The sequence below is a fragment of the Hemitrygon akajei genome, chromosome 6 (assembly GCF_048418815.1).
Source record: "Hemitrygon akajei chromosome 6, sHemAka1.3, whole genome shotgun sequence".
NCBI lineage: Eukaryota > Metazoa > Chordata > Chondrichthyes > Myliobatiformes > Dasyatidae > Hemitrygon > Hemitrygon akajei.
This window is the reverse complement of record NC_133129.1, coordinates 81215621-81239280: the sequence shown is the minus strand read 5'-3', so window position 1 is coordinate 81239280 and position 23660 is coordinate 81215621. Positions and strand designations below refer to the sequence as shown.

General features: G+C 42.5%; 1 protein-coding gene across 6 annotated transcripts in view; it reads left to right on the top strand.

Annotated features, from left to right (window-relative positions):
* cntln (centlein, centrosomal protein) overlaps positions 1–23660 on the top strand; it is a 540355-nt gene that overhangs the window by 420262 nt on the left and 96433 nt on the right. For all 6 annotated transcript variants that reach the window (XM_073048674.1, XM_073048672.1, XM_073048671.1 and 3 more), the window contains 3 exons: positions 17607–17733; positions 19203–19340; positions 22616–22801. In XM_073048674.1, the coding sequence (XP_072904775.1) occupies positions 17607–17733; positions 19203–19340; positions 22616–22801 (451 nt within the window). The remainder of the gene's footprint in view (positions 1–17606; positions 17734–19202; positions 19341–22615; positions 22802–23660) is intronic.

Genomic DNA, 23660 nt, shown 5'->3' with positions numbered 1-23660 from the left:
CTTTCGAAGGAGGAATGAAATGAAGGCATAGACTATTTTCTAAACAGGGAGAATATTCAGAAGTCAGAGGTAATCCCCATGCAGAGTTCCCTAAAGGTTAACTTGCAGGTTGAGTTGGTGGTAAGAAGGCAAATGTAATGTTAGCGTTCATTATGAGAGGACTAAAACTTAAAAGCAAGGATATAATGCTGAGGCTTTATAAGGCACAGGTTAAACCACACAGAGTATTCTGAGCAGTTTTGGGCCCTTAATCTAAGAAAGGATGTGTAGCATTGGAGAGGGTCTAGAGAAAGTTCATAAGAATTATACTGTGAATGAAAGGTTTAATATGTGAGGAGTGTTTGGAAGAATTTATGAGGGATCTGATTGAAACCTATTGAATGCTAAAAGGCCTCGATAGAGTAGACATGGAGAGAATTGAAATTCAAGTTATTTATTTATTTACTTATTGAGATACAGCACAAAGTAGGTCCTTCAACCCTTCGAGCCGCCCTGCCCAGCAACCCAGCTTTAATGGAATTCTAATCGCAGGAGAATTTACAGTGACCAATTAACCTATCAACCAGTACATCTTTGGATTATGGGAGGAAACTGGAGCATCACAGGGAGAATGTACTAACTCCTTACAGGCAGTGGCAGGAATTGAACACAGGTCACCTGAACATAGAACATAGAAAACTGCAGCACATTACAGGCCCTTCAGCCCACAATGTTGAGCTGACCAAGTAACCTACTCTCAAAACTGCCTAGAATTTCCCTACTGCATAGCCCACTATTTTTCTAAGTTCCACGTACCTATCTAACAGTCTCTTAAGAGACCTTTTTATATCTGCCTCTACCACTATCGCTGGCAGTGCATTCCACACATCCACCACTCTGAACTATAGGATGTTTCATATAAAGTTCAAACAGAATGTTATTATCAAAGTACATATATGTCCCCATGTACAAGTCTGACATTTATTTTCATGTGGGCATACTCAGCAGATCTCTAGCATAACAGGATGATGCAGTTGAAAGATCAACTAAAGTGCTGAAGTCAACAAACTGCAAATGCAAGTATAAATAAATAGCAATCTGTAGCGATGTGCTACACACAGCGCTGAAATAAAGACACACAGTCAGTAAGTCGTTTCGAGACTAGTTTATTCAAACTTCGCGGCGCTGGCATTTAATCACTAGCGCCCGCCCTCTCCGGGTGGAAGTGATGTCAGAGGTGCACTACCAAAGTCTCCCCTCGCACGCTGGCTATTTGTGAGCCGGTTTGCCTGCACAGAAAGTGGGTCGCCACAAATCAATAACAAGATAAAGAGTCCTTAGAGTGAGATCACTGGTTGTGGGAACACCTCAATAAATGGTCAAGTCAATATAGATATCCTTTTTTGTTCAAGATCCTGATGTTTATGGGATAGTAACTGTTCTTGAACCTGGTGGTGTGAATTCTGAGGCTCTTGTACCTTCTACCTGTTGGCAGCAGCACAAAAAGAGCATGGTCAGGGTGATGAGAATCTCTGATGATGGATGCTGCTTTCCTATGACAAGTGTTTCATATGAATGTGCTCAGTTGTTGGGAGGGCTTTACCTGTGATGTACTGGGCCGAATCCACTACCTTTTATAGGATTTCCCATTCGAAGGCTTTGGTGTTTGCTTACCAGACAGTGATGTCAGCCAGTCAAGATACTCTCCACTAGGCATCTGTTGAAGTTTGTCAATGTTTTAGAAGGCATGCCAAATCACCACAGACTCCTAAGGAAGTAGAGGCGCTTCCGTGCTTTCTTCACAGTTGCACTTATGTGCTGCATCCAGGACAGGCCCTCTAAAAATAGTGACACCCAGGAATTTAAAGTTGCTACCCTCTCTACCTCCGATGAGGACTGGTTCATGGACCTTTAACTTAGTTTCCCTCTCCTTAAGTCTGCAGTCGGTACCTTGGTCTTGTTGACATTGAGTGAGAGGTTGCTTTTATGACACCACTGAGCCAAATCTACCTCCTGTATGCTGATTCATCATCCCCTTTGATTCAACCCACAACAGTGGTATCATCAGCATACTTGTATATGGTATTCGAGCTGTGCTTAGCTACACAGTCATAGATGTAAAGCAAAAAGAACAGGGGGCTCAGCACACAGCCCTTTGGTGATGCAAATTGTGGAAGAGATGTTGTTGCCATTCCAAACAGACTGGGTTCCACAAGTGAGGAATTCCAGGATCCAATTGCACAAGGAGGTATTGGCCAAGGTCACGAAGCTTATTAATTAGATTTGAGGTGCTGATGATATAAAAGCTGAGCTGTAATTGATAAAAGCATCCTAATGTATGCATCTTCACTATTCAGATGTTCCAGTGTTGAGTGAAGAGTCAATGAGAAGGCAACTGCTGTAGACCTGTTGCTCCGGTAAGCAAATTGAAGCAGATCCAATTTGCCTCTCAGACAGGAGCTGATACATTTCTTCACCAGCCTCTCAAAGCTCTTCCATCACTGAATGTAAGTGCAGCTGGATGATGGTCATTGTGGCAGGTTACCACGCGCTTCTTGGGCACCAATATAATTGCAGCATTCTTGGTCTCCAAACTTGAATGCCTCTGATCTAGCCCTCAGCAAATTTCAGATCTCATGCTTCATCCAGGGCTTCTGATTGGGGAAGACTTTGAATCATTTAGTGGGGACACATTCATCTACAGCTGTTTTAATAAAGTCAGCAATTGGTGTATTCATTCAGGTCTCTAGATGAATGCTTGAACACTGCCCAGTCCACTGACTCAGAGCAATCCTGTAATCATTTCATTGCCTACCGCAGCTACCTTCTGTTGTCCTAATCTCTGGAACCTTGCTTTTTAGGCTCTGCCTATATGCAGGTAGGAGGAAGACAGCCAAGTGATCTGACTTACCGAAATGCCACCTGGACAAGGAATGTAGGCATTCCTTATCTTAGTGTAGTGGTGGTTTAGTATGTTGAGACCACTGGTCCTGCAGGTTATATGCTAGTTATAATTGGGCAGGGTTTTCTTCAAACAGGCCTGGGACTATAATTTGAATGCGTCGGAATGGTCTGTTTCTTGTCTTCAGATGGTTTTGTGCAGTGTCATGAGTACTTGCTTATAGTCAACCACTGGTGGTATATAAGCTGCAATCAGGATCACAACTGAGAACTCCTGAGGCAAATTGAATGATCTGCATTTGATTGTTAGGTGTTCCAAGTCAGGGGAACACATGTTCGACATAACCGCCACGTTGGAGCACCAACGAAAATTGACTTTTGCTTACCTGAGTCTGCAGTTCGGTCCATTCTGAAAATCGTAAATCCTTCTGGTCTGACTGCTGCATCTGGTGTTTTCACAGATAACCAAGAGTCAATACAGCAAACAATTGAGATATTTCTCATCTGCCTCTGATACTGCAGTCTTGCCCTAAGGTAGTCAGTTTTATTTTCCAGTGTCTGCACAATCACCAACAAGATGCCTTGTAAACAAGGTCTCAGCCCTCTATGTTTCAGCCTGGTTTGGATTTCCCCTCTCCTGCCACACTTTTGGCCACGGCGATGAACCTTAAAGGCACTGTGCCTGACAGGTTCAGGTTCCTTCATTGATCGTAAGATCTAAAAATCATTGATATGATTTAGAAGTCCTTTGGTAAGAGGAAATTTATATGCTGCAGATTGCAGTGAAAGTAATTCAAAAGAATTAAATTTAAGAGGAAATTTGGAACAATTTTCTGCAGCCACAGAAAGTCACCAATGATTGCCAGCGTCATCTTAAAATGCTCTCATGGGGGAATCTACTGCCAGAGGGCATAGCCTCAGAATAGAGGGATTCCCATTAGAAATGTGATGAGAAGGGACTTCTTCACTCAGAGGATGGTGAAGCTGAGGAATTCTTTGGCACAATCAGCCGTAGAGGCCAAGTCATTGGGTGTATTTAAAGTGAGGTTGGTAAGTTCATGATTAGTAAGGATTCTAAGGTTGCAGGGAGGAAAATGGAGTTAAGATAAATAATAAATGAGGTGTGATGAAATGGTAGAGGGGACTTGATGGGCTGAAGAGCCTAATTCTGCTCCTCTGTCTTCTGGTCTTGAAATGAAAAGAGGGCATGTCCTGGGTCGTGAGATCCTTAATCTTGGATGCCGTCTTCTTCCGGCATTGCCTTTTGAAGATGTCTATGATGGTATGGATGCTCTAGCCCATGATGAAGATGGCTGAGTTTACAACACTCTGCATCTTTTTTCACTACTGCGCATTGGTGCCTTCATGTCAGGCGGTGACGCAAGACTCAAATTTATTTATCACGAGTATTGTATGTTGAAACGTATAGTGTAGTTTGCGTTAACAACCAGCACACCGAGGGTGTGCTGGGAGCAAAGCAAAAGTGTCACCACACATTCTGGTGCCAACTCAGCATGCCCGTCATGCTCAGCAGAATAACACAGAACACAACAAGCAACAGGTAAGCAAGCCACATTCCTCCCTCCCTCCTATCCATGCACCCACTGTCTTGCGACCCCACAACAGGCCATCTTCGGCCTTCAGCAGAGCTGTACTTAGGCTTGCAGGTATTGGACTTTTGCTCCACTAACAGATTAACAAAGATTTGCAGACTTGGGACTCCAACCATCAGGTCTTGACTGCTGTACTTTTGATTGACCCTTGGACCTCGATTGCTTCGGTATTGGCCCCAGGACATGCCAATCTTTGAACCTGAGGCTTCAAACTCCAGACTCACCGAATCATGTACCCAGTGATCTCATTAGACATCATTCTCCCTGCCCACATGGAACTCTGACTCCAGATCCTGCTGACAACTTGCCGACCGGTGGGGGTGTGGCCACCAACATTCATCCATGCTAGTCCAGTCCATCCTGTCAGAATGCTCTCTACTGTACACCTGTTGAACTTTGCTAGAGTTTTTGATAACATACCAAATTCCCTCAAATTTCTAATGAAATATACTCGCTGGCATGCCTTGTTCATAATTGCATCAATATGTTGGTCCCAGGGTAGAACTTTAGAAATGTTGATAACCAGTACCTTGAAGCAGCTCATCCTTACCACTGCTGACCCCTTGATGAGAACTGCCATGTGTTTTCATTATTTCCCCTTCCTGAAGTTCACAATCAACTTCTTGGTCTTACTGATGCTGAGTGCAATGTTGTTGTGGTGACACCACTCAATCAATCTCTCATTCCCTCTATTTTCTAGATCGGACTTAATTTCTTCATACCTCACGTACCTGGAATGCAATTCATTTTCCAATTATATGGCAATTCTACTAAAATCTACCTGTAACCTCAGTAGTAGCTATTTTCACTATCAAGTCAAGTCACTTTTATTGTCATTTCAACCACAACTGCTGATCCAGTACATAGTAAAAATGAGACAACGTTTTTCAAGACCATGGTGTTACATGACACAGTACAAAAACTAGACTGAACTACATAAAAAAAAACACAAAGAAAGCTACACTAGACTACCGACCTACACAGGACAACATAAAGTGCACAAAAACAGTGCAGGACAATAATAATAAATAATTAAACAGGACAGTAGGGCAAGGTGTCAGTCCAGGCTTCGGGTATTGAGGAGTCTGATAGCTTGGGGAAAGAAACTGTTACATAGTCTGGTCGTGAGAGCCCGAATGCTTCGGAGCCTTTTCCCAGACAGCAGGAGGGAGAAGAGATTGTATGAGGGGTGCATGGGGTCCTTCATAATGCTGTTTCCTTTGCAGATGCAGCGTGTAGTGTAAATGTTCGTGATGGCGGGAAGAGAGACCCTGATGATCTTCTCAGCTGACCTCACTATCCACTGCAGGTTCTTGCGATCCGAGATGGTGCAATTTCCGAACCAGGCAGTGATGCAGCTGCTCAGGATGCTCTCAATACAACCCCTGTAGAATGTGATGAGGATGGGGGGGTGGGAGATGGACTTTCCTCAGCCTTCGCAGAAAGTAGAGACGCTGCTGGGCTTTCTTTGCTATGGAGCTGGTGTTGAGGGACCAGGTGAGATTCTCCGTCAGGTGAATCTATTTTCAGCACCATCTATTTTGATGTCATATGCTTATTTAAAAATTGTAATCAAGCCCTCAGCTGGCAGACTTGTAATTCAACAATAGGAGACTTTTAACCGAGACATATTTCAACATCTGATGAAAGCGAAGGGAAAGAAGACAAAGCCAGAGCTTCCTAGGTGACCAAAAAGATGACAGAACAGAAGGAAAGAGTGTGTGACAGTTATGAGGTGACACTGTTGAGAATCAGATAGATTACCAAATGTTGAGAGAGAAGTAAAAGAGAAAGCAATAGAGGCATAACTCTGTAAATGAGTAATAAAGAAGAGAGGTTAATTTGAGACTAGAAATGAAATCTACTCATGGAAACAGAGGGTATAGCTGAGGCACTAAATGAGTACATTGGTTTTCGGGTAAGGAAAGAAAATGCTGCTAAGTCTCAATAAAGGAAAATGTAATCAACGTTACTGGGTGGGAAAACATTGATATAAACTATGGTGCTAGAATGGCTACCTGCATTTGAAATATTTAAGTCACTTGGTCCAAATGGGATGTATCTTGGATTGCGGAGGGAAGTAAAGGAGAAAATTGTAGTGGTTCCAGCCATAATATCAAAATATCTATTGATTCTGCATAATGCTTGAAGACTGGAAAATGGTAAATGTTACACTATCGATCAAAGAAATGGCCAGTCCATTATAACTTAACTTCAGTGGTGGTGAAGTTCTAGAAGCAATAAACAGAGACAGAATTTGCATTTGCTTTTTCAGTCACAAATGATGTAGCATAAGTAGACTTCTAAAAGACAATAGATAATGTGCCATAAGCCTATAAAATAGAGAGCAACATGGATGCTGCTAAGTAATAGTAAAGGTTAAGAGATGTTTTGATGGACTGAAGGGAAATGTACGGTGGTGTTTCCTTTGGGTCAGTATGGGGACCACTACTTTTTTCAATATATATTAATGACTTGGGCTAGCATGTAAAGGGCACAGTCTCCAAATAATGCAAAAGATGCAAAACTTAAGAGATGCAGTGATCTATGAAAATGAGTGCTACTGGCAGGCTTCTGGAATGGTTGGGCATGTAGCAAACAAAATATGATGCTGGAAAATATGAAATAGTACATTTTGGTTAGAAGAGTGAGAAGAGAAGATATTTAGAAGGCATGATTCTAAAAGGGGTAGAAGAACACAGATCTAGGATATATGTGCTTATTTCTTGAAGGTAGGAGAGCAGGTTGAGGAGCATCTTGAATGACGGGTGCATAAAATCACCATGAAGATGTATTTGATGGTTTAGAGACTCTTCCCCATGATGGAGCTGATAGAGCTGTATCTTTTTACCATCCTATGCATTGGTGCCTACATACCAGACGGTGATACAAAGATTCAAATTTAGTTATCATCTGTACATCAAAACATGCAGTGAAATGGAGCATTTGCATTAACAACCAACACACCTGAGGGTGTTCTGGGAACAACCCGTATGTGTCACCACACATTCTGCTGCTGACTCAGCAGAACAACACGAAACACAACAAGCAACAAAACAACAGCAGTAAACAAGCCATGTTCCTCTCTCCCTCCGTCACCCCCTGCTCATACTGTCCTGCAAGTCCATGACATGTTGTTTTTGGCCTCCAGCATCCAGCAGACTTGGATATAATGCATAAAATCATTATGTATCAGTCATTCAGGATCTTTCTCAACCTGTCCTAATTGAATCCTAATTCAGTATTGTGTCTAGTTCTGACCACCACATTTAAGGGAAAATATAAAGGCTCGAGAGAGAGTAAAGAAAATGTTGCCAAAAAATGACGTCAGAAATGTGGGACTTCAGACACATGAATGGAGTGCAGAGGCTGGGATTAATTTCCATGGTATAGAGGATGTTGTGTGGGGATCTAGTTGTGCTTTATAATAATTATGTAGAAAATAGAGGGAGGATGCTCTTGTTGGAAGAAATGTTATAACTAAGGAACTTCAAATTAGTGTGATTGATAAAAAAGTAATAAATAATAGCAAAAAACTTTATTGGGTAGAAAATAATTAGGATGACCTGTATATCAATGGGAGTAGTGGTGGAGAAAAACAAGTGATTAATAAATATCTTATAATTAAGGATTTGAAGGTCTTCAGGATTGTTTTCACATGGACTCGGTCAGGGTTCAATAGGCTAAATGGCCGAGTTGCATTTTTTATTCATACTGTGATGTTATTGTGAAGATCTCTGACTATCTCATAAATTACATGTACTACAGTACACCCATATACTTTCACTATTATTTGACGTTTGAAATTTCCTCTTGCTGATTGCACAGTATTATGTTTTTGTTTTCCAAGTAATTAAAATGTTTCCCTGGGTGAAGATTCCAGTACTTGTTAGCTCCTGTTGTTTAGGTGACCAGTCTATGATTCCTAGTTATGTTGCATTTCACTTCCTAGGAACACTTGATGGCACTAGGCCTGTACCTGCTGGAGTTTACAAAAGTGAGGTGGGATCTCGTTGAAACCCATTGAATATTGAAAGCCTGGACAGAGTGGATGTGAAGAGGAAGTTTTCAATATTGAAAAGTCTAGGACTAGAGAACACAGTTTCAGAATAGAGGGTTGCCTTTTTAGAACAGATATTAGTAATTTCTTTAGCCAGACTTTAGTGAACCTGTGCAATTCAATCCCATTAGTAACTATTATGGAGGCCAAATGATTGGGTATATTTAAAGTAAAGCTGGTAGGTTCTTGATTGGTAAGGGCATCAGAGATTATGGGGAGGGGGCAGGAGAGTGGTTTGAGAAAAGAAATTAATCAGCCACGATCGAATGGTGAAGCAGACTTGATAGTTCAAATAGCCTAAATCTGCTCCTATATCTTGTGGTCTTATAATGTAATCTGTGCAAGCCTCCTGTTGCTACAGCATTTTCTAATAAATCATTAAACTGATGTAATAGTGCCTTTGATTTGTCTTCCCTGTACTCTTTCAAAATGTGGTTTGTCCAGGGGTTTATCAAATTTGATTAGTTCCTTTAATATTTCTCTTCATTTGCTTTAACTGTGGTTATATGATTTCTATGGCTTCAATGTTTCAGTTTTAATTTTTGATTCATTTAAGGGTGCTTTCTCAAGTTTAAATATAGCTGTCATTCAGCTATACATGAGTACCCATGAATACAGCCAAACGAAACAGCATTCCTCCAGGGCCAAGGTGCAATACACAGTACCAACAGTCACACACAGCTCAAGAAACATATAGCACATATAAGGTAACAGTAAACATTCAGTCACTCAAAATAAATATAATATAGCCCAAGTCTCTGAGTTTGTAAATGTTGTCAGCAAGTGCAAGCCCAGAACAACCTGCAGATGCATGCAATCCCTCTTGTCTTCCACCGAGTAAACAATGGAGAACAGCACCGACGCCAGCATGGATGCTGCGTCACGTTGTCCCCGGGTACCGACAAAGCATGCTATCCTAAGCGGCTGCAAATAGGCAATATCAGTTAACTTTGCTTATGAAGAAAGTATTCACTTAGTCCTTTTTGTTTCCGTAGACAGCAAAGCGATGAGCTGATGTGAAATGCAGAATCAAAATCAGGTTTAATATCGCTGGCATATGTCATGAAATTTGTTATGCTGCAACAGTACATTGCAATGCAACATAAAAACAATATATTGTAAGAAGTATATATATATTTAAAAAGTTAAATAAGTAGTGCAAAAAGAGGTAAAAAGTAGTGCTCATGAGTTCCATGTTCATTCATAAACCCGATGGCAGAAGCTGTTCCTGAATCGTTGAGTGTGTGCCTTCCGTCCTGATGGTCACAATGGTAGCATGTCCTGGGTGATGGGATCCTTAACAATGGATGCTGCCTTTCGAGTCATTGCTCCCTGAAGATGTCCTGAATGCTGAGGAGGCGCATGATGGAACTGACAGAGTTTACAACTTTCTGCAGTTTACTTTGCTGCCAGAGAAAACTGGGTCTGGTGGGTGGTCTATGTAACGTGTTGTGAGGTTTCACTGCTAATGTAATGGTTTCTCTGTAACAGCAATGTTTAGGTTTTGACTGGAGATAAAGGGCTTGTAATGTGGGGGTCCTCCAATGAAAAATGTTATTGGTTCTTGTGAGTCTGGAAGAGAGATTTTCACGGTCTTTTGGACGGCAAGAGAAGAAGGAAAACACACGTGGAGAAAGAGCTAGGAGACCACCGGGTGGAGTGGACAGGGAGTGAGGGTGTGAAGGTCAGCAACGCTTGGAGGAGGTCGATAGTTGATGAAAGGCCGTATTTGTGAGCTCCAAAGTGCGTTTTTGACTTTTCTCTTAAAATGGGCCCTTTTTTATTTTCTTTACTAACCCTATATTCAGATTAAGATTTACAAAGTTCAATCATATAATCACATATGGTGTACTGTCTGATATTTTGCGGCGCAGATTTGTAACCGAGCAGCACATCACGTGGCATCCGAACGAACGAGATTTCTCGGTTTGGCGGGCAGAGAACTTGTGTTCCCTGAGCCTGAGGGGTTAAAATTGTGGGGGCTCGTCCAGGATTGATTCCCCTGAGTAATGAACCAGTGGGGTAGATATTTGTATTGCGAATGAATTGTTAATTCGCCTGTTAAGTACTGTTAAAGTTGCGATTGTGGGCGGAGGTTTGATAAAACGGCTGGCGCAGCTCTCGTTTTAATGCAGACCAGCACTGAGGTAGGTAGCTGGGGGCAGAGATTACAAAAAAAAGGGATTCTCTCATTTCTGAGGAGTGAGGGGAAAGAGTAGTTGGATTTGGAATGTCTAATTAGTCCACGTCCCCGGTAAGGAGTGAGAATTCTGAGTTAGTATCTGCCCTTATTTCTCTAGCAAATAAATGGAAAAATCAGATTCAAAGTCCCTGTTATGGCAGGCTCCACCTATTCTCTGGAATAACCCCCACCCCTAAAGGGGAAGAGGAGACAGAGTTTGGTTGAAAGTTTGAATGGGCAGGCCGCTGACATTGTGAGAGCTGTCAGGTTGAAATATCTGGTAGCGATAGCTGTCAATTACATGCAAGCACTAGACAATGCTTTTGGCCCGACAGGCAGCCTAATGGAGTTCATGGTGGGGTTTCAGAACATGCGTCAGGAAAAGGGGGAGAAGCTTTCTGCTTTTATTTTTCGGCTAGAGAGGCAGCTAAATTGCTCGCAGCGCAGAGGGGTCATTCAGGTGGCTGAGGTGGATCAGTTAAGAATGGACCAGATAGCCAGGGGCGCCCAGTCCCAGGACCGAATTGCATGGGGTCTCCGACAGTCTCGTAAGACACGCCCCCTCCATCTTTTGTTGAGCTGATCAGAGAGGTACAGGGAGAGGAGAATGCGGCGGAGGCGTGGGAGGACTCCTTCAGCAGGGTACAGTCCTCGGAAGTAGTCCCCTGAGGTGAAGTGACCACAGGAGGCCTACCTTGGGGAGTGTTAGAGGAGATTGTGGCAGAGTTAAGAACGAAGATATGTCAGCTATTATCAGTGGGTGTGACCCCCCCCCATATGATGGAGCTGATGGGGGGGGCAGATCCCCCAGGGGACGAACAATACGGAGGGCTGCTGGCAGCAGGTGTCATGCCAGAAGGAGAGTGAGCCCCCGGGTACCCCAGCAGGGAGAGTCGTTGGGAAAACCTGGAGGAGACCCAGTGAAGGAATGGTGTCGTGTCTCTGGGGGTGCACATTCCTAGCAGTGTACCAAGAAATCCCTGAAAGCGAAAGACCCTATTCTTGAAGGTTTAGTGGGTCCATGCTCCAGTGTGTCGCTACGAAGAGAGGGTATTTATGTTAAACCCATACTTGACACCAGGTCGCAGGTCATATTGTTATACTGTTCGATTTACCATTGACATTATTCAGTGCACTGGAGATCTGGGGGCTTAGTGCTAGTGATTATCCATATGACGGTTATTTGTCAGTGAAGTTGGAGTTCTCGGAGGCCGATGTGGGAGTGTCTGAGGTCCTTGATACATTGGTGCTGGTTTGTCTGGACCCTGTTGAGAAGAGTAGCATTTCAATTCTGGTGGGGACCAACATCCCTCTTGTGAGGAGGCTCATGGGGGCCTGCAGGAAAAGGCTGGCGAGAGCTTTCTGGGAACATTGTCTGTGCACCTGGTGTTTTGAGCTGCTTTTAAGGAAGTGCATGGCTGCATCAGACCAGATACCGAATTTAGAGGAGGGACTGTGTGGTTCACCCAGTCGAAGCCAATGGTGGTACAGCCCGAGGAAGCAGCAGGAGTGATGGGGGCCCCCCAAATTTCCCTGAGTGCCTGAGGGCGAATCTCTCTTAGTGAACGTTCTGGAAGACCACAAGGGGGAGTCAGTACTGGTGAGGCCCAAATTGCAGAAGCCCTCAGTTGTACAGGCAAGTAGGACAGCAGTGATTGTCAGGAACACTACAAAGAGGGAGGTCACCTTCAAGCGGGGGGTGCCCCTGGTACATTTGTTCCCGATGACAGTAATGTCTCGTGCCCCTATGAGACACGTCGGGGAGAAACTATCGGAAAAAAGGGGGAATGTTGACCGCTGAGTCATTCAACTTCGGCGACTCCCCAGTACCTGCAGGTTAGAGGAGGAGGTTGGTAGAGAAGATGTTGAAGCTGGAAGGGGTCTTTTCCTCTGACAAATTTGATGTGGGTTGTCCCAAGAGCACACGTCACACTATCCAGGTGACCGAGGGCACCCTGTTTAGAGAGAGGTCGCGGCGACTGGCCCATGCAGACGAGGAAGATGTGCGGCAGCATTTGTGTAAGTTGAAGGAAGCTGGGATCATCACTGAGTCCTGAAGCCCCTATGCATCCCCAATAGTAGTGGCCCAGAAGAAGAATGGGAAGGTACAGGTGTGTGTGGACTATTGGGCTCTGAAAAGGCGCAGCATCCCTGACCAGTATACGATCCTGAGGGTCAAAGATGCACTGGCCTGTCTGAGTGGTGCAAAGTGGTTCAGTGTACTGGATTTGAGAAGGGGATATTACCAGATCCCCATGAGTGAGGCTGACAAAGAGAAGACGACATTTATATGTCCACTGGGATTCTTCCAGTTCGAAAGGATGCCCCAGGGCATATCGGGAGCTCCTGCAACCTTCCAGCGAGACATGTAGAAGAAGGTGGGGGATGTGAACTTGCTTGAGTTATTGGTGTATCTGGATGACCTCACAGAATTTGGATTCACAATGGAAGAACATGAAGTGCCGGTGCCGGCTTTTGCAGACCCCAGATTGCCGTATGTACTCCACACAGATCCCAGCCAGGAGAGCTTGGGGAGGCGTCCTGTATCAGGATCAGGGCACCGGGCTGAGACCCATTGCATTTGTCAGCCGGAATCTGTCGCTCTCCGAGAAAAACTATCCCACGCACAAGTTGGAATTTCTGGTGTTAAAATGGGCGGTGGTAGATAAGCTGAGTGACTACCTCTACGGGGCCATGTTTGAGGTGAGGATGGACAACAACCCTCTAACTTATATTCTGACCTCGGTGAAACTGGATGCCACAGGCCATTGGTGGTTGGTGGCGTTGTCTGCCTGTGATTTCAGTCTGAAGTACCAGCCGGTAAGCCGGAACATCAATACGGATGCTTTGTCCAGAAGGAGGCATGAAGGACTGGACAGGGACAAGGAATGGGAGAGCGTTCTGCCCCGGGGGTAAAGGCCCTGTGTCCGTTTGCCATCACCGTGAAGGCCGAGGAAAAGGAGAGGCAGGATCGAGTGGTGGATCAACTGGGGCCTTCTGATGATGCCATCCCCTAAGTTTATTGTAACCTGACTGCTCTGAAGACAAATCAGCTGCTGGAGTTGAGTTCTGCGGAAGTGGCAGCTGCTCAACGAGATGATCCGGGCATTGGTACCGTTTGGGCGGTGGTCAAAAAGGGAGACGTGGCTCAGGCGGAGAAGACGAAACATGCGTCGGTGCCTCCATTACTGCGAGAATGGCCTTGGTTGGAACTGAAGAACCAGATCTTATACCAGGTCATGTCACCCCTGGACCAACGTTGGCGTTGCCAGCTGGTTCTGCCAGAGAACTATCGGAGGATTGCGTTGAAGTCACTTCATGATGATTCTGGACATTTAGGGGTGAAAAGGACCTATGGATTGCTCACAGACGAGTTTTACTGGCCCTGAATGAAGTTGAAGGTCGAAGAGGAAGACACGTCCTACGCGGGCAACTCCCTTGTCCCACTTGCAGAGTGCGGGGCCCCTGGACCTGGTGTGTATTGGTTTCCTGTCCACAGAACCCAATGCCAGCAACACAGCGAATGTCTTAGTCATCACGGACCACTATACCAGATATGCTTGGGCTTTTCCTACCAAGGACCAGAGGGCGTCTATGGTGTCAAAAGTGTTATGGGAGAAGTATTTCATTTATTATGGCCTTCCCAGGCAAATACTTAGTGATCAGGGACGGGATTTCAAGAGGAGACTCATTCATGAGTTACTGGGCATGCTTGGAGTCGAGAAGTCGGAGACCACGCCCTATCACCCATAGGGTGATCCCCAGCCAGAAAGGTTTAATTGGATCTTGCTAGTCATGCTCGGGACCCTGGAGATCAGCAAGAAGAGCAGGTGGAGTCAACATATTGGGCATCTTGGTTCACAGTTACAACTGTACCCGAAATGACGCTACTGGGTACTCTCCATATTATCCGATGTTTGGACGTGAGGCAAGGTTGCCCATTGACCTTTGTTTTGGGACAGACGAGCGTGACTTACCACCGAAGACTTATCTGAATTATGTGTCTGACCATGAGAAGAGAGTTGAAAAAGGCTTATGAATTAGCTAGGGTCACGGCTGCCAAGCAGAATCAAGGGAATAAGAGGAGGTATGATCAAAAGGTGAGGTTCTCACAACTCCTGCCGGGAGACAGTCCTCATAAGGAATTTGGGACTACCTGGAAAGCACAAGTTGGCTGACCGCTGGGTGGCTATGCCCTATGTGATGGAGAGTCAGTTGCCAAACCTGCCAGTTTTCCGGGTGAGACCAGAGGAGGGGATGGGGCCTGTCAAGATTCTCTATCGGAACCACCTGTTGCCCCTGGGACAAGTGGTGCAGGTAGACCCAGAGCCCAACTTGGAGCCTACACTTAGTAAGAGGACTCTGGAAACGTGGGGCAACTACCGGGCCCCCAACAGGCGAGGTTAGGCCGGCCCCCACCCCTGAGAGGGATACTGATTTGGAAGATGAGGACCTGGATTTGTGGTATATGCTGCCTTTCGCTAACTCCCCATTGATTGAGGAAGAGACTCCCGGCCCTTCTCCCATTTAGACAGGTGAAGTGGGGGGGGGGGTGCTATCTGTGGGCAGCCTGGGTTGCAGCAGGACTCTGCAGGGGAGGAAGCGGGGTTTGGACACGGGACAGAGGGCTCCGAGTTGCAGGTAGGCTCGAGTGATAGATCAGGGGAGGACTCGCCTGGTGGACCAGAAGTACCCCCAGTAGTTTTTGAACCTGAAGAGTTAGATGAGGGGGTGAGGAGCTTTCAGAGAATTAGGAGACCACTGGATAGGCTGACTTACGTAGCACCAGGGTAACAGAGTGTGACCCCTACCATTCTGGGGAGCTATGTCACTGCCTTTTACACCTGGGTTGGACTTTGTTTTGCAGGAAGGGTTGGCAAATTATCTCAATGTCATGAGGGCATGACTGAATTTGGTGGGAGGGAGATTGTAACACACTGTAAGGTTTCACTGCTAATGTAATGGCCTCTCTGTAATGTTTCATTGCTAATGTAATGGTTTCTCTATACCAGCAATGTTTGGGTTATGACTGGAGATAACAGGGCTTGGAATGTGGGGGGGGGGAGGTCCTATCCAATGAGAGAAATTTTATTGGTTCTTGTGAGTCTGGAAGAGAGATTTTCATGGTCTTATAGTCGGCGAGGAAGATGTGTGTGGAGAGAGAGCTGGGAGACCAGATGGAGTGGACTGGGATCGAGGCTCCAAAGGTCAGCGATGCTTGGAGGAGGTCGATGGTTGATGAATGGCCATATTTGTGAGCTCCAACATGCACTTTTGACTTTTCTCTTAAAATAGGCCTTTTTTTCTTTTTATTTTCTTTACAAACCCTATATTCAGATTAAGATTCATAAAATTCAATCATTTAATTGCATATGGTGTACTGTCTGATATTTTGCGGTGCGGATTTGTAACCGGGCAACACATCACGCAGCATCCACACAAACGAGATTTCTCAGTTTGGCGGGGCCAGAAATGGTCTTCCCCTGGACGAACAAGTGCTGGCCGAGCCTGAGGGTTACAATGTTCATTCAGAAATCTGATGGCAGAGGGGAAGAAGCTGTTCCTGAATCGTTGAGTGTGTGCCTTCCTTCCTGATTGTAGCAATGAGAAGAGGGCATGTCCTGGGTAATGGGATCCGTAACAATGGATGCTACCTTTTGAAAATGTCCTGAATGCTGGGGAGGCCTATGATGGAGCTGACAGAGTTTACAACTTTTTGTAGTTTATTTTCTGGCCGTATCCATTGCTGCCACAGAAAACTGGGACTGGTGGGGAGTCTGTAAGTGCACTTTGAAGATATTTGCACCATTCTGAAAGCAGAATGTAAATTCTATATCGTTAGCATTCATTGTCAGAATGAAAGAAAAATTTAGGAATATAATCTCTTTTGCTATCTTCTGATAACAGGTTATATGATATTTTTGCCTTCTCATTATTGTTGCCCCCAGTTTTCTTCTGGCCATCTGCAGTGGCCCGAACGATGGTCTTTGACAACAGTGACATGGCAGAACAGTGACATTAAACACTTATCCTTAGCTCTTTTGTGTAATGTAAATCTGAAGTAGTCTTGAATATGTACACAAGGAAGTTGTAACTCAGTGCAAGTCAGTTTAACCACTGCTTTAAAAATCTCTATTCCTCTGCATATTTTCTGCCTCAGTCATATAATTTGTTTGAAATTAGATCTTGTATTTCATTACATGAATGCAGTTATAATCACTTTTGTAACAGTCATTTCAATTTTAGGCAGGTCTTCAGAAAATAACTCCTTTGAAACTTGCTTCCTCTGTTGTTTTTTTTAAATGCTTTGCACTGTGTATCACAAATAAAGACCCTTGCAACTGCTCCAACATTCATTAAGGCCATGGATCTGCCTCAGCTTCATTTTCCTGCCTGATTCCATATCACTCCATGTCCTTGCTTTCTAATAAACCATTTACCGCAGCCTTGTATATAGTGAACAATGCTTCCCAGAAAGAAAAATTCTAAAGATTCCAAATGCTATGAGTAGAAAACAAAACTTCTCTTTAGCTCAATCTGAATCAACTGACTCCTTATCCTTTAGGCCTTCTAACATTCTTGGAGAAGACTTGAAAGTTGCATCTTTGGGTTACCACCTGTCCTTTGCTTTGGCAATAAGTATTTTTAAGAATTAACTGCTCCGTGTGACTTTTGTTGTTGATCTTGTTTTCCCTAAGTAATATAAAGTGGAAAATACCACCTTCAGAGATTATTATTTGTATCTTTTCCATATATTTTATGACATATTTGTTGATATTTTTCTCACTGAAATTTTTTCATTTAACAATTGTTAATTGCTGTATGAGCAATATTTGTGAATAAGCTAGTGTTATTGGTTATTTTTCTTTAGGGTTTCTCATTTGGAACGAGATATCAATATGAAGCGACAACTTGTGGAAGATCTGAAATCAAAACTGAAATCAAATGAGGAAAAAGCTAAAATAGATAAAGACTTATTAGAGGAAATGGAAATAAAGGTAATTATTCTTGGCTCATGTTCATTTAAATTCTTCCATGAAAAATACAGTTTTCTAATTCAAAAATCGTTGTGAGTTTTGAAAATCTTTGTCGACAATGACCACAATAGTTGATGAGGTTTAGTTCTGTGTTTCCTCTGACTTGGTGATCTTTCTTTCATCTCTGTGAGCAAGTATGGAGTAATGGCTTCTATTCAGAGCTGAAGGAAAATTGGAAGTGGTTTCTTCAGACTCTCGTCATCTCCCAGTAGTTGGTTTAAGTATGGTAACTCCCAACTGCAGAAATGTTTTAAAATTAGACAAAAGAAGTGTGTAAAAAAAAAAAGAAGCTAGAATTGGTTCTATGGTACTTTTTAACTGATCACCTATCATAGCATATAATGTATAATTGACATTTTATGAAGCAAATATTTTTTTCACTGAGAAGAGCAGCCTGCTGAAGTTGAGAATGTGTAGATTCCGCATCATAACTAGGTGGTGGTAGAAGTAGTAACATTGTAAGAGAATTTCAATAGTTATTCAAACATTTCAGCCAGGAAACAAGATAGCAATGTTATCCCTGATGAATTTGGACATCTGTATTTGGATCAGGGAAGCCTATAAAAATCTCAAGTTCAATATTAATATATTGCATTACTAATGCATGTTGTCTCACAAGCCATAGATCTCTCTTTAAGCTCGCCTGAAAGACTATATTTCTCTTACCCTATTTAGGTACAGTGCTGTATGTTCACATGATAGATATTCTATCTTGCCATGATCTGTCTGCATCCTGGATTTCTATCTAAAGTGGTATCAGAATTCTGTTTAGCTCTGTACTGTCTTTTAACCCTGCCCCACGCAAGTCTAACGTTTCATTGATATCAGACACATACTTTCTGGCTGACTGTTACTCCAGTCTGTGCCTACATTAACTAAATTCAAGCCACATAGTGCAAAGAGAAACCAAGACACTATGATGAGAAAGCATGTGTAACCATCAGTTTGGAGCTATTTGAGGATACCTGCAGTGAACTGCATGGGATTTTCCACATGCGCATGTTCATCACTTTGAAGTTAAAAAATCTGTGCAGGTCTTCAGACTATGTACTACTTTTAGTCCCACTATGAAGTTATGGTGATAGTGAAAAAGATTTTACATACCAATATGATAATTTTTGCTACGGTTGACAATGAAAGCACTTTGAATCAATGGCAATTATAAACTCCCTGCTAATGATAAAATTCAGAGGATATTTTCTCTTGCCCGGGACTGCCATGTTGTTCATAAGGATAATTTTTCCCTGATTTCCTTTGAACTCTCTTTGCCTCACCTTTCAGCCTTTGCTTTGCCACTTTCTCCTTTTATTGTAGACTTCATATTTGAATGTCTAGTGAAATTTTTGCACGGTGATGCTGAGAAATGTAGATAAACCCGGTGGTCAAATATTTCAAAACATGTCAGAGCAGTTATATTTGCTTTTATAAAGGTGAAAAAATTAACTGAAGAAAGTTCTACCAGGAAAGTATTTGCAGAGTCCCTGAAGCAAAGACTTAATGTTGCAACAAAAGAAAGGTCAGCATATGAGGAGATGTACCGTAAAACCACCAAAGAATTGGATAGAAAGGTAAGGCTTGATCAGAACATTATATCAAAGTTGTGACTGTAAGATGTGGGCGAAAAGGGTATTTTCTTGAAAGATGTGGTTTGAACACTTGATTTTAGAGTTTGAAATAATAATATTCAAAATTTGATGTAAAATATTGTTTGAAAATATGTGATTAATAGAATCAGATCTACTTAAAATAATTTAAGTTTATATACATTAGATGCATATTAAATAATGAACTTTAAGCTGAGGCAAAAGCTAACTGAAAAGTTATGTAAACAAAGTCACAAATGAAAACAGTAAGCTGGAAGCATATATTAGATTAGCCAGCATCTGTACAGAAAGAAGTAGGGTAAATGCTTCAAGTCATTTACCTTTAGAACACTTAGTAGTTAGAAGTAGTTAGAACACTTAGTAGTTTTGAGATGTAGAAAATATAGAGGAAATGCAAATCCAAAATAATTATCTGAAATGACAAAAGTAATGTGCAAGGAATGCTAGAACTTGAAATTGTTGAACAACTTCAAATCCGTGTTGGTAACCACTACCAACATACAGCCACCTAATATTTTATACTCTCCGCATAGTTACTAAAAGTATGATCACCAGATCATGCAAAGGGGTTTTATCAGGGCTCCTAACCCATCTTCCAATTGCCATTTCATTATTCATAAGTGCCAGTTCTTTGATTTCTGTTATCCCTGTCATCTTAGTGTACATATCCATGTTGGTTCCCATAAAAAGAAGACTAAAGAAGTTGGTAACTTTGAGAACAGGTCACAAATTCCAGATTCAGATTTATTTATCAGATGTACATTGAAACATACAATGAAATGTGCAGTTTGTGTTAACAGCCTTAACAGCCACCACACCCAAGGATGTGTTGGCAGCAGCACACAAGTGTCATTCCACATTCCAATGCCAACATGCATTCCCACAATGTTCAACATAAGAACAACACAACATAACACAGCACACAATACATGCGACAACAACAATAACAGAACAAAACAAAGCAGCAACAGGAAAGTAAGCCCCTTTCCCACTCTCCCAACCCCTCACACACTCAGGCTTCCAAACCCAGGACAGTCCACCTCTGGCCCTCCAGTGCTTAGACCTCGACTCTCAAAAAAACAGCGTTGAACCTTCAACCTCCAGTCTCTGGCCTAGACTTGCTCTATACCTCTGGATTCACCAACTTCGGTCGTTGACCTTTCAGGCTTTCCACCTCTGGACTCACCACGCTCTGAACTTTGACCTTCAGCTTTGCTCTTTGGATTTCGCAGATCTCTGGACAGCAACCAAGGACTTGCTGATTACAAGTTTTATCTTCAGGCCTAGACCCTAGGACTCACCAATCACGGGTTTAACTTTCAGGCCTTGACCAACCAGACCTCCGGGATCATTGGCCTTCAGCTTCAGGGCTTGACTTCCAGACTACGAAGTCAGTGGCCTGGGGTTCACCAGCTCTCTTTCCTTTTGTCTGTATACATCCCTGACTCAGGATTTAGCAAACTGTGGAATCGCTGGTCTCCTCAGCATCTGTCAACTCAACTCGACCTGACCCCTGGATCACTGACCGACAACAGCGCATTTCAACAGTCTGAAAACCATCTGCTCTATCCCTGCCCCTAAACCCGAAACTGAGCCCTAACTCCACACACTACCCTCAAAATCAAATTAGGAACCTAAAAAAATCCAAATGAGTCTGAGCCACAACATTGATAGACATGGCAGCTTGGCATCAACTTGACTCAAACACAGTGTCCAGCCCTCACTCTTCATTTACTGCCCTGACTATTTACACTCACTCAACCCTGTGCGTAAAGCCCTCATTTGTCCTCTAACTCCTCATGCTGGCCTTTGGGTTTCCTGATCTTTAAGTGAAGTCAGTGATAGAATTCAACCCTTCAATTGACTAGTACTGTATTTCACCTCCAGCTGGTTACACCAAAGCATGACACAGTGAGTCAGCAGCGTGTGTTTTGCCTCCAAAGTATATTCTTTTGCATGGATTACAATATACAAGTAAAAAAAAGTTGCAGTATATTTAACACTATCAACAAGGGATAACTTTTCAGCCAAATATGTCTTTTACTTGAGTACTGCATCATCACATTGTGCATGATCAGTGCTTAGGAAATCATTGGAAAGTATAAAACCTATCATCAATATGGCACTCATCACTCATTCTGCTTCCTCATTCATAGTGCTACAACCTCCTTATTTCCTAAGCAAGGCATCTCAAGTACATGAAATGAATTATTAAAAGAGCTAGATGCATACTTGAATTGGAGACCTTTGCAGGGTTGTTGATTTTGTGACACTAAATTCATAGCTGTTTCAAATAGCCAGCTCAGATATAGTGCACGTGTTGGCCTCCTTTTATCCTTTAAAATAATATAAATTTCAAGAATTCCTTATCTGTTACATTATTGCATCCACTTGCTGTGCCTCTAAGGTGAAATCAGTAGTTTTGTAGCCACGGAAGTTAATCTATATGCAGTATCTATATTAGATGTCCATAGGATCATAAGCACATCTTTTGTAATGCATCAAAAACATCATCCCCATTGAAATTTGATACATGTGAATTGTTCCTACCATCAATTCAATCATTGCTAGTTTTCATTTCAAGAAAGTTTATTTTATCCTTTTGCTTGTGTTTCTAATGCAGTCCATTCATTTTCAGACATTTCTTTAACAGTGACATGTTTCCTTTTCTGCCATAGTTAGACCAATGCTTCTCGGTTCTATCTCCTACCAAAACTGGAAGATCTAGCGTTTATCCTTTCTGGGGTGTCTTGTAGCTACTTATCAGGAACGTTTTGGAGTCTGTTGCTCCCAAGCAAAATATGATCAAGCCATCACATTACCATCCATAATAAATATTCACACTCTTCAATGCAGCTGTTAGAAAATTTCCTCAGAAGTTTACCTGTTTCATATCCAGATTATCAAAATATTGACACAAATGCTCAACACCCACTTGTGCAATTACAGTGAAATCCTTTGCTCTCTTTTGTTTTTATTAACAAGATTATATTCACGTAAATGATCATTCAAGAGCCCTTTTTTCATTTAATTAAAACTTAAAGTGCATAAAAAGCAAAATGAAGCTCCTCTATGTACATTTTCCTAATGTTTTTGTTTCCAGAAACGCTTGCACAGTGGAATATTACTTCCTTGTAAAGTGAAATATCTGTTAATTGCATTCTTGAAGAATATCATCTTAGGTAATTTTCATTGTTTCACTTGTCTACTTTTTATTTAATTGTTTTAATAACATTCAGAATGAAAAACTACATGATCTGAAGACCAAAGTGACTGAGGCAGAATCTGCAATGGCAACACTGGAGACTACAGCATCACAGCAGATGCATGGACTGGCAATGCAGAGTGAACAGGCTTTAGAAGCTGTTCAGAAGAAATGGACTGCTGCCAATAGAAGAGTGGAAGAATTTGTATCATTTGTTAAGGTGAGCTTTATTATGTTCTCTGATTTTTTTTTGGTCACATACGATACCAGTTATATCCCTGAGCGGTCTTGCAGGCAATCACAATAAATACAAGAAACACAATGAAATGAATGAAAGACTACACCCAACAGGACAGATAACAACCAGTGTGCAAATAAAAACAACAAACTGCTAATACAAAAAGAAAGACAGAAAAAAAGAAATGATAATAATAAATAAGCAATAAATATCGAGAACAAGAGATTTAGAGTTCTTATAAGTGAGTCCATAGGTTGTGGGAACATTGCAGTGATGGGGCAAGTGAAGTTATTCCCTCTGGTTCAAGAGCCTGATGATGGTGTAATAAATGTTCCTGAACCTGGTGGTGTGGGTCCTTCCCCATACAGCAGCAAGAAGAAAGCATGGCCTGGATGGTAGGGGTCCTTTTTAATTTTTAACATGAAGTAGATGCCACGCCGGTGCTTGCCAGCTTTGTGCCTGTTTCAGAGCTAGGAACTGTGGTTCTACTGTAATACAAAAGTAGTATTTGCTGATTTGCCTGCAACTAATCCCTACAGGTATTGATACAGTAAAATTATAACTAAGTTTGAGACTTCTGATGATCCGTATTTGGACTCTTGAACCTAAGTAAAAGTAAGCAGCCCATGGTTGTTCATTTAAGAGATGCTTTTATAGTTTTATCCCAACAGTATTGTTACCATTGTAATAGAGTGTATGTGGAAGGTAATTTGCAGTTACTTTGGAACTACCACAATAATTGTTACTGTTTATTTTAATAACTGAAATTCCTCTAACTTAACTCCAGTATTTAAACATTCTCCACAGAATTACTCAGGTGGATCATAAAATACTAAAGATA